General features: G+C 36.0%; 1 protein-coding gene across 9 annotated transcripts in view; it reads left to right on the top strand.

Moving 5' to 3' along the window:
- LOC125649735 (E3 ubiquitin-protein ligase HECTD1-like) overlaps nt 1–12387 on the top strand; it is a 99395-nt gene that overhangs the window by 56208 nt on the left and 30800 nt on the right. For 5 of the 9 annotated variants that reach the window (XM_056165008.1, XM_056165010.1, XM_048877451.2 and 2 more), the window contains exons 20-26: nt 2874–3017; nt 3154–3234; nt 3403–3665; nt 4180–4356; nt 4478–4656; nt 8838–8966; nt 10134–10551. In XM_056165008.1, the coding sequence (XP_056020983.1) occupies nt 2874–3017; nt 3154–3234; nt 3403–3665; nt 4180–4356; nt 4478–4656; nt 8838–8966; nt 10134–10551 (1391 nt within the window). The remainder of the gene's footprint in view (nt 1–2873; nt 3018–3153; nt 3235–3402; nt 3666–4179; nt 4357–4477; nt 4657–8837; nt 8967–10133; nt 10552–12387) is intronic. The other 4 variants (XM_056165012.1, XM_048877452.2, XM_056165009.1 and 1 more) reach the window with 1 other exon arrangement.

Raw genomic sequence — 12387 nt, forward strand, 5'->3', positions numbered from 1 at the left:
AATCAGCGCGAAAATGTAGTTACTCGAGCCACTTCGACAAAGAAAGGGAAATCATATTGTTGCAGAAAGAATTTACACTCTGCAGTTCGGTTTTTAACTTGATATTAAATTCAAACCTTTTCAATACCGACGAAATAGCTTTCGCCTCCATACTTGTCCATTGATGTAAATACTACCTTATATGGCATATGCAAATGACTTGACAATCGGAAGTTGAAACTTCAGTACATCAAACATGGCGCACAAATATGAATCGAGAAATTGGAATTCATCGAAATTGTTGAAAACGGTAGAATAAGAGCCTCACAAATCTTAAGTTGCAGGTTGTAAATTTATATATTGACTAAGAAACATAGAATATCATTTTATTTACGTAAAGAAAGTCAGGAAATGTTTAGAATGAGCGCAAATGTTGCGGGAGTGAATCACTCCCGCATTTGCACCATTACGGAGATCCTAAGGAGTTGTAGCCCTCTCCCTAAAAAAAAAAAAAAAAAAAAAAAAAAAAAAAAAATCAGAGAGGGCTACATTATTGCAGCTACTCACATGAGGATCTATCAACCTTAAATGAGCGAATTACATGTAAAACGTTTTTATCCCCTCGCGCAACTAGTTGCGGAGGGGATATAGCATCGCTACTGTGTGTGTGTTTGTGTGTCCACTACAGCTTGTGGGCAAGATTTAAAGAGAACCTTTGTACTAACAATTCTCAGCCTTCGCATACATATGTGGCATTTTAAAAAGACGAACCCTATTCATTTTCAAGTTAATCGGTGAAATATTTCTTAAAATATCACGTCTTTACTACCTAAAAACTGTGAAATTTTATGTACGAGTTGACAATACTCACTTTCGGTTAATTTAAACTGGTACCCTGTCAAGTTACGATTCTGGTCGCTTCGGTTGCACCAATTAACAGGGAACCAGTTTAAAGAAAAGGAGACGGCTTACGTCTGCTGCAGGTAAGTTTGTATTTGTGCACGTTGTCGTGTGCAAAGACAGTCTGTAGGAATTAAAAATGCCATCTCTGACACTGAGTAATTAAAATAATTTGATGAACGTCGCGGTTTCATTACCAGATTACCCCATGTGTTTACAATACAGAATTAATTCAGATTACCACACGTGTCTGTTTACAGAATTAATTCTTGAGGCGTACGTAATTTTTGAAAACTATAAAGATATTTCACAAGCTTTGTGACCTGTCAACACCGGTATATTGTCTTTTTACATAAGGGCTGTTCCAGAAATGATCAAATGGGGGGGTCGGGCGGCAAACGATATTTTTTTGTGTGGGTGGTCGTATTTTTTCATATTTTAATTGGTCCGTGGTTGGACTGTTAAAAAAATATTTATTATGGGTAGTGGGTAGTTTCTATTGTTTTATTTTGTGCCACGTGGGTGTTGAGTTTTCAGAATATTTTTATTGTCGCTCTTGTCGTGTTGGTTACAAAACGTCGGAGGGAAAATTGAAAACATGCTTTCGAAATCGGAAGTAACATAGAACTATTCGAGTTGTCGCTCTTTGCAGCGCATAACTTTCCATTACGGCACTCTTCAAATTAGAGGCGTGTTTAGTAGGGTCCCTTTGGACGTGATGGCGGCGAACTCTGTTCTGTAGATTATTACAGTTTACAGTGCATCGATTTTGGGAATATTTTGAAACCAATAGGTATTCCGTTTTCTAATAAAAATAGGCAAACCTTAGTTGATTTATACGAGGGTACCGATGCGTTTTATTTATCAGTCGGTGTGATGATGATATAGAGGCCTCCGGGCGCGGGCTCCATTAGAAGACGAACGATTCGTGGAAAAACATATCCATACCCATTTCATGATAATAGCATCGTTTGGACTCCCAATCTTTCCAACATTCCCGCCATAGATGCCTTTGATTGTTGATGTGACATCGTTTCTTCAGAACTACTGTGATACAATGTCGCACAGGCATTACCGCGTCATTGACTAGAATGTTTGTCCCGAAAACCTCCCGAGATTTGTACCGTTTTCATTTTTAAAAATATTTTTGTGGTGGGTCTGGTTAGTTTTTTTTTTTTATTAGATGGGTCATTGTAAAATGAGTTTATTAATTTGATGGGTCATGGGGTAATTTTTTATTTTTTTTTATGGGTGCTTGGTATATACAAAAGGTGCCTCCCGACCCCCCCCCCCCCCCCCCCCCCCCCCCCCATGTATTTATTTCTGGAATAGCCCTAATGAAAAAATATTGCTTCCATGGGAATTTTCTGAGTTCATGCATTCTGCATACAACAACTGTGAGGTATATTCAGGTAGGTAAATTACTGAAATATAGTGCTTACGTGATATGTTTCTGCTAGGAATAAAAGGGGAACTGCCCAATTACGTATGTATATGCCCCACCCCACCCCAGATAATATGCACCTTGATAGGTTTATTAAAAATGCCATGTTAATTACCCACCACCACCACCTAATGATGTTGGAGGTATCTGAATTTTAATCAATAATAAATAGCTATATATATTTAACAAAAACCTATATATGAATATAATGCATGCATATGTTCGTGATATTTTCTGCCGCGAGGGGATGCTCCACTTAACGGTGCCCTTGTTGAAACTTAATTTTCAACATTATGTTTTCACTATTTTACATTGGAGTGATTTATCCTACAATAAATGGGAGAATTCCAGTATGTAAAGTTGGTCGTAAATTCTTTAGTAAAATGCACCCCAGATCTCTGTGTTTAACATTAGCATAACAATGGTCTGATGTACTGGATCCAATCCATTGCGCAGTAAGCAGTCAACAATTTTTGTGTAACGTAAGTATAAGAATTGTCTTAACATACAGCTGAAAATAGAAATTAATTTTATATGATTGTATGTTTAGATCAGCTATTGAATGGGTGAATCCTGCTCAATATGGACTCATAGTGGTGACATCATCAGAGGGCCGGAATCTGCCATATGGGAAACTGGAGGACATTGTAAGCCGTGACAGTGCTGCCCTGAACTGTCATACCAACGATGACAAGTATGCATTAACGTATACGCAATGATGAAAGAATACGTGTATATTCAATTGTGCTGAAGTTCTGGTAAATAAAGTTTTTCATGAAACAGGAACATGTATTTGTATTAGATTTATTTTTGGTTGTTAATGATTTTAGGAAGGCATGGTTTGCAATTGACTTGGGAGTATGGATTCTACCAACTCATTACACACTGAGGCATGCCCGGGGATATGGCAGGTAGGAGAGTTATTAGAAGTCTATTAATGAACAGGATTTCTACTGTACTATTCAGTATACTTGTATACACAGGAATGTAAATATATTAAACCCCGGATGTCACCTTTAATGTACATATATACATTGACTTTACCAGATGTAGTCATATTGAAGATTTCCTCTGTTTAGATCTGCGTTGAGGAATTGGCAATTTCAAGTCTCCAAAGATGGCACAACTTGGGTTACTCTGAGAACACACAAAGAAGACACGAGTCTGAATGAACCTGGGTCCACTGCTACATGGAATCTAGCACCACCAGAGGATGAAAAGCAGGGATGGCGCCACATCAAGATCCAGCAGACAGGCCGTAACGCAAGTGGACAGACCCACTACCTCTCTCTGTCTGGGCTAGAAATCTACGGCACTGTTAATGGAGTTTGTGATGATCTAGGTAAGTAGAAATCTACGGCACTGTTAATGGAGTTTGTGATGATCTAGGTAAGTAGAAATCTACGGCACTGTTAATGGAGTTTGTGATGATCTAGGTAAGTAGAAATCTACGGCACTGTTAATGGAGTTTGTGATGATCTAGGTAAGTAGAAATCTACGGCACTGTTAATGGAGTTTGTGATAATCTAGGTAAGTAGAAATCTGCGGCACTGTTAATGGAGTTTGTGATGATCTAGGTAAGTAGAAATCTACGACACTGTTAATGGAGTTTGTAGTCAATAAGCGTAATCTTCACCAAGTTATATTATAACCCAATGGCATGTTTTGCTCATCAATTCGTCCCTTGAATATATGTACATTTCTCCAGGAATTCCTTATTACACTGTAGCAAGAGTTATTGTAATTATTGTGAAGTAGTATGTGATTTAATTGAAATGAATAAAAATATTTGAAATATTTCATTTGCAGTTTGATGTGTCAGCTCTCATAACAAGATTTTTATGTACTATTACCAGGTAAAGCAGCACGAGAGGCCGAGGCCACTCTACGGAGACAGCGGAGAATCATCCGAACACAGGTTTTAAAACAGATGGTGCCTGGGGCCCGGGTCATCCGTGGTATGGACTGGAAATGGAGGGACCAGGATGGACCTAAAGCAGGGGAGGGAACCGTCACTGGGGAACTCCATAATGGTAAGGGACCAGTTACTCTAAATATTGAGTATGTTCATAACAGAATAATTCACCAGATCATTTTCAGGTCACAATACAAGTATAGGTAATTCATGACATTGCTCTTCATTGACCATCACAGGTTGGATTGATGTGACCTGGGACTCGGGAGGATCAAATTCTTACAGAATGGGGGCCGAGGGGAAGTATGACCTGGCCTTGGCCCCAGGATATGACCCAGAAAAGCACAGGGTTGTTCCAAGCAAGACTGACCAAGGGGTAAAGGCCAAGACTGGAGGAGCAGCCTCTGACAAGGTGAAGGTCAGTCAGATTGTTTAAACTTAAATATCTTGTGAACGCTTCTCCTCCAATATGGGTTATGGGATAGATTTGAAACTTTGTACAATGTTTCATTGCCTTTTGTAGATGTGTATATTGTAGGGACAGGAGGATCCAATTATTAATGTAAAAGTTATAGTGGATCTAAGAGGGATGGAGGATATTGAAATAGCTTGTGAACACTTTTCCTATATGGGTTATCAGATAGACTTAAAATTTTGTATAATACTTCATTGCCATTTGCAGATGTGCATATTGTAGGAACAGGAGGATCCAATTGTTTTCTTTATAGTTATAGTGGATCTGAGGGGTGGAGGGTGTAAAATAGTTTTTGAATACCTATGTGGTTATGGGATAATATAACATAATGTCTATGTTCCTGCTCATGCTTTCTCCTCCACACCATGCAGTACATTAAGGGGAGGAGGTTTCATTTGTTGCACTTCCAATTTGGGAAGCTGGGGAGACATTAGTTTTTAGCTCACCTGAGCTGAAAGCTCAAGTGAGCTTTTCTGATCGCCTGTTGTCTGTCTGTCCATCTGTCTGTAAACTTTTTACATTTTTTACTTCTTCTCCAGAACCACTGGGCCAATTTCAACCAAAATTGGCCAAAAGCATTCTTGGGTGAAGGGCTTTCAAGTTTGTTCAAACGAAGGGCCATGTCCCTTTTAAAGGGGAGATAATCACAAAAATGCAAAATTAGGGTGGGGGTACCATATATACTCACCTATAAATCGGATTTTTGGGAGTCAATTTTTCGTCCAAAACTTTATGTCCAACTTATAGACGCGTCCTCAGAAGATTGGTATTTTTCTGGGCGGCGTAATGTAGTGTTTTTTTTAAACAACTCCGACGATTATGATGGACTACCACACAAATGATTATTTTTCACAAATATCTAGACATATTGTATTGTTTATGTATTTTAAAATTATGTATAAAGTACAAGTATTTACATATTTTTATCTAGTTAAAAATTATGTACAATCCCGGTAACTAATACTTTCAATTCATCTAATCTATCATTTATCGGTAAAATTGAATTACGAACCCGATTTAATATTGAAATATTCATATGTATACCAGCTGAAATATATTTCACAAAAGATTGAATATTGTTAACAGATAATTTAGATCATTCTTGACTCTTAAAAACTCTATTGTTGATAAATTGAATTATACCAGAATCCCAAAATAACAGTTTTTGCCACTAAGTAAACACGGTGTCAGGTACTGGCAGGAGACCATAATTGCTTAGGTAAACAAGGGACCATTGCCCATAATAGATCAGGCCACAGTTTTTTAATTTATTGGTTTACGGATTTAAAAAATATAATTTAGGGTCAGTCGGGAGAAGAAATAAAAATAAAATAAAATAAACATTTTTAATATCTATCGTTGTTTTATTTTCAACAAATCATTAATATTATTTCGCCAGTACAAATAAACAAAACATGTATTTCAAAAATATTAGATAAAAAATTCTTTAGAGTGACAAGTACATTATGAATTTTGAATTTCAAATTCAGTGTATAACTACATACATGTATCTATGTTACACTTTGGTAAAACATAAGCCGAGAATGTATAAGGTCATATCTCTTTGATGTTGTAAAGTATCCAGTATTTATATAATGTTGTTCAGTAATTTTGCTCAATAAAGATTTTACATTTACAAATTGTAAACATAAAGAAAAAACAATAATATAAGCACTAGCTATTACAATTGTATGTAGTAATTCCATTTTTAATTTCAGAATGTTTATACCCCTATGAAATAATTTTAACCCCATTTTCCCCACATAGACATGCCCATGGAATTATCTGCCATCTTTTTGAAAGAAATGTGTTTTGTTTTTCATTTTTATTTGCTACTCAAATTCTTTCCACAACTACACAAGGTATACTAATTTACGAGAAATATGCATACCTTTCTGAGTTTTATCTGGTCATATTTTTTTTTTTTACAGGCGTTCATTATATATCAAAAGCATCTAACAATTTCTCACACTGTTCTATTCTCTATTTGGATTTTTGACGGCAGAGATGCATGTACATGTATTCAAATACATTTATTATGACATGTACTGCTGTGGTATAAAGTCACTAGTTAGAATAATCTGTGTCTCGATACAGGCCCTCACCACACTCAAACTGGGTCCGTAGGACATTATCACTTTAACGATAGAACATCCAATTTAGTAAAGTCGCTAACAACTGTACCTTCCTCTCATCTTTAAACACCCAAATAGCACTGCATTTTGTGTTATGTTAGCAGCAAGAATACCGCCAATTGTATGAGAAATATTTATTTCTATCAAATTCTTTTTTTTTTTCGTGATGAAATGTCATCTCAGCATCTGTTTCGTCTAGGTATCGTTACAGTCATCGTGCTTGGCCATATCTGTTTACATAGTTTTTAAAAATACGGAATAAAGATATTTCGCAAAACAAATAGTGATTACCAAATACAAATCAATGGGTTTTCGTTTCACGATTTTCTATTCGTAAAATTGAAAATGCATTTTATTTTTATTTTCGATTTGACATGTTGGGTACAATCGGCAGAATTAAAAAAAGTAGAAATTTGCATTTTATTTTTTTTCCAATTCCCCAGAAATTAGGGTCGGCGGATCCGTAAACCAAGAAATAAAAAAACTGTGGCCTCAGGGGTTGTGTTTAAACCCCAAACAGATATGGCTTGGATATTGAGCACCTTATTATTCATTTCTCAAAATATTTTTTGAAACATAGGTAAAAACACTGGAGCATTGACTTGAAATTGTCAATCGATTCTGACAAATATTTGTACCGACTTATAAGCGGGTCAATGGCAAATTCCTACAAAATAACCTTAAAAAATACAACCGACTTATAGACGGACCGACTTATAGGTGAGTATATACGATAATTTAAAAATCTTAAGAACCACTGGGCCAGAAAAGCTGAAATTTACATGAAAGCTTCCTGACATAGTGCAGATTCAAGTTTGTTCAGATCATGCCCCCCGGGGGTTGGATGGAGCCACAATAGGGGATCAAAGTTTTACATACAAATATATAGGAGAAATCTTTAAAAATCTTCTTTTTAAGGTATTCAATGTATAATGACCATATTTCATATCTAATAAATGGATGGTGGAATTTTTGTAACCATGGTATCATTTTGAAGGGTTCATCAAATAAAAATAATCCACCATAGGAATTTTCAAAATTTTGTTTACTGCTTGATTTATTTCACTTAAAATTTAACATTGAAGTATATGGGAAAAGCATGTTTTATTACAATATTTTAAAAAGAAATTATATTTCCATACAAATCTCTTGGTAGAAATTAATGAAAATATGAAATAAAATTAATCATTGCCCACACACATTTTTAGAAAATTAGATTTTTATTATTTTTACAAAGGGCAGACAACTCTTCCAAAAAGTCTTAAGTGCAAAAAGGTCAGCTTCTAATAATTTACCAGTCATGTGAATTTCATCTGCTTCACTTTCATCATTATTTAACAATAAACATTTATGTTGATTTAAATTTTTCAAAATTGTTCATTATCCTTTCATTATACATGGAATACCTTTTAAGAACCACTGAGCCAGAAAAGCTGAGATTGACATGAAAGCTTCCTGACATAATGCAGATTCAAGTTTGTTCAAATTATGGCCCCTGGGGATATGATGGGGCCACAATAGGGAATCAAAGTTTTACCTACATGTATATAGGAAAAATGTTTAAAAATCTTCTTCTCAAGAACCACTGAGCCAGAAAAGCTGAGATTGACATGAAAGCTTCCTGACATAATGCAGATTCAAGTTTGTTCAGATCATGGCCCCTGGGGGTATGATGGAGCCACAATAGGGGATCAAACTTTTACATACAAGTATATAGGAAAAATGTTTAAAAATCTTCTTCTCAAGAATCACTGAGCAAGAAAAGCTTAGATTTAGATGAAAGCTTCCTGACATAGTGCAAATTCAAGTTTGTTCAAATCATGGCCCCTGGTGGTAGGATGGGGCCACAAGGGGGGATCAAAGTTTTGCATACAAATATATATAAACAATCACTGTTTATATGTATGTTATAACCACAAAAACAGGGGAAATTTCACTTTCCCAAAAATCAGCAAGTTTACAGTATGGGCTTGAATTGCATTAATTTAGGTGAGTGTGCTGACTAGCCGCAAGAGCAGTTCAACTCCCAGTCTTACTGAGGTGGATGAAAACAAGCCCTCTGTGGCAAGCACAGAGCAGGCAGCATCTGCAGAATGTTTAACATCAGCAGTAAAATCGGTAAGCATTGTCCACCTTCTGTAATGCTGTCTGTACCAGGCAACGCTGTTATAAAATTTTCTGTTATGGTATTCCAAAGTCCATATTGAAAGCTCACGATCAGAGAGATAGATAGTGTTTTTGTTCAAGCCACAGTACTGCATTGTGGTCCAAAATATTGTAGTTAGCTTCTTCTGTACTTAAAACAGATTGTGTTTAACTAGAGGACTTGTCATGATCTGCTCCTAAAATTTAATCAGCTCTTGTCAGTGAACAAATCTGTTTTCTGAATTTTATTTGATCTTATTGATGCATGAACATGTGCACACAAATAGGACCAAAACAATCTCCTTTGCAGAGGTAAAAAAAAAAGTCTTGGTCAAAGGGATGGACCCATTGATATTATTACATGAACATACATGTATGTTTATAAATTATATGTATACATGTATTACCTGTCTTCATGCTACAGTCGAAGATGATCACCAACAATCAGAAATAACCAAAAATTTTAATTATGCCCCCTTAAAAAAGGGGACATATTAGTTTGCACCTGTCGCTATAGCTGCAATAATGTAGCCCTCTCCAATCTTTTTATCTTCCAAAAATGTTGGATAAAATCTATTTGCATCTAATGTTGTTCGGTAGACCAAGTTTTGTCCACTCAACAATATGTTAAGAACCGTTTGCTGTACAGATATTAAACTTGCTGTACTGATTTCTCTTTTTAAGAGACTTAAGACCCCTATTGATTTTGAAGTCACAAGGTCAAGGTTCAATCTACTCTAGGCATAGGAAGATGTCTGCTCAATATCTTATGAACACTGCTTCAGAGACATCAAACCTGGTACACTGGTTCCCTTGAAGAAGTAGATGTCCCATGTTCATTTTGAGATTACAAGGTCAAGGGTCAGACTGGACATAGCAAGATATTGTTTGCTCAATATCCTGAGAACCGTTTTCTGAAGAGATATCAAACATGGTATACTAGTTTTACCTAAGGAGTAGGTGACCCCATTGCTCAATATCTTGAGAAATCAAATCTAGTACTGTGGTTGCCCCTGACTAGTAGATAACTGATATTTTTCAATATCATTACAGAAATTTGGAATTTAAAGGTGATCCTTTTCATTATTGCCACATAGGGGACATGTATGTTTTTATAGCGTTTTTTGTTTTAATCATCAGATGGCTCAGAATTTAAGTGACAACTTGGTAAATTTGGCCACTACCATGGAATCTCTAGAAGAAACAAAGAACAGTAACAATATCCCAAGTGAACTTCATGAAGTTGTCCAGGAATCCACCAGCCTAAACAACAACAGAACCGGTGAGAGTCTGGAGCCAGCTCAATCAGCTCCAGGTGCTGAGGGGGGAATGATGCTGGAACATCTTAACTCAAAGACTGACGGGAAAAAGACTGAAGGTCAGACCCGGGGGTCGCCCACCAACCCAATGAGTGTCAGTGTTCCTAACCTGCCCACAAGCATGGAGCAGACAGTCAGTCTGCTTGAGACCTTTGCAGCGGTTGCTAGGCGTAACCTAGGGACTGTTGGCATGAACAACAGGAGTAATGCCCTGAGGCTGGGGAGTCAGAATGCACCAAGTAAGAATATAATACTGAATATTAAAACGTGTGAGGAGTCCTGTCTTACATGTAAGAATAGAATACTGACTATATTTATATAAATATGTCTTAGGAGTTCCGTCTTACAAATAAGAATACAATACTGACTATATTTATATAATTTAATTCTTATTGTATCCTTGTCTCTGATTGGTCAAATTCCAATTGAGGACCGCAGGTTATTTTTGTATAACCTGGTTTGGTATGGAGACACACACCCTTGACAACCAGAAGCCGGAACTATTTTTTTTTCTCTCTCTAAATTTACATCGCAGCACTGTTTTCAGCCTTCTATGGAATAGAAAGTCAACGTGTACAATAAGGGCTATTCCAGCAAAAAACATATGGGGGGAGGGACGGCAGCCAATATTTTTTTGGATGGGTGGGGGTGATTTGGGAAAATATATTTGTATGTGTGGTTGTCTTCCAGGTTAAAAAAAAAACATGGGTGCCTGTGAATTTTGATAAAAATGAAAATGTATTGTGTTACGTTTCTTTTATTACAAAAGAAGAAGAAAAGCGGAGCTATGGATCTACATTAAGTACAGAAAAAAGATTGATAAACGGGCAGATAACTCAATATTACTGTAAAACTTTCCCTTCCAAGGCGTTACCCAACGTATTGTACCTGTCCTAAACGACCACCTGTCTAACGCAACCAACGATCATGAGTTTTACAACCTTTTCGTGTAATTTCACCTTTATGAAACGACTACATTTTTGCGATTATAACACGATTCTTACTTTCGATTCCAGTCAAGCATGACTATTCTGGGAATTATCGCCCCTAACACTTTCATTTTAAAATGCACAGGTGATAGTTCGGCGGTGATCTTGTTTAATCGGCACTCTGAATCAATTATTATACCCAAGCTATCAATTGGTTAACGTGTAATTAACATGCAGCGTCGTGTGAGGTTAATTACCAAAACCCGAGTTGTTGTTTATTTAACAAAATCAAGGATCAGGGAATCATGCACGACCTTTGTTTCCGAAGGTGTGAATTTTAACAGACTTTGATATGTGCGGGGTAATTCGGATATGAAATATCCCACTTTGTATACCATTACGTTTAACAGTGGAAAATTTGCCTGATTGCGATATAAATCAGGTAAATATTATGCTTGGGACTGAAATTTTAAATGGAACATTCGTGAGTTTCCTGTACGAGAAAGTCACTATCTATATGCATACACTTTGTGATTTAGGGAAATATTTATGTCTTGCACTTAAGTTGCGAGAAAACCTAACTCGTTGAAAAGTTCTTCTCCGTTGCTTGCTTGAATTTGTATACCGCTATACAATGCCATTTCATTTATACATATTGTAACTGATGTAAGAAGACACGTGTCTTTTAAAAGCAATAAAGAGAGTAATAATATATGTGAATTTAAATTTGAAGTGGTATAATATTTTCATATTTTATTTAGTTTTATATCATTAAAAAAACAACACAACTTCAACAAGCACCCAGATCATGACATGAGTAAAAAGGACATGCACATCTAGTCCAGAAATGATATGACAATATCCCACATCATTAGTCTAGTGAAACTGTTTGTTTATAATAAGCAAACAGAGCTAGGTTTCTACAACTCACATGTTTCCAGAGTATACAAAATTAATTGCACTTTTTCTTTCATTTTATATGCTGAGATCATCCTTTTTTCTCCCTACTACCAAAATTGCATTGGAAACCAAAATATGTATTAAAAAAAAAAAAAAAAAAATAAATAAAAATTCTGCAATGATTGCTACCTTCATCTCCCGATGAAACAACAAAGATAGACATTTTATTGTTTATATTTTTATGCA

The sequence above is a fragment of the Ostrea edulis genome, chromosome 5 (genome assembly GCF_947568905.1).
Source record: "Ostrea edulis chromosome 5, xbOstEdul1.1, whole genome shotgun sequence".
Classification (NCBI taxonomy): Eukaryota; Metazoa; Mollusca; class Bivalvia; order Ostreida; family Ostreidae; genus Ostrea; species Ostrea edulis.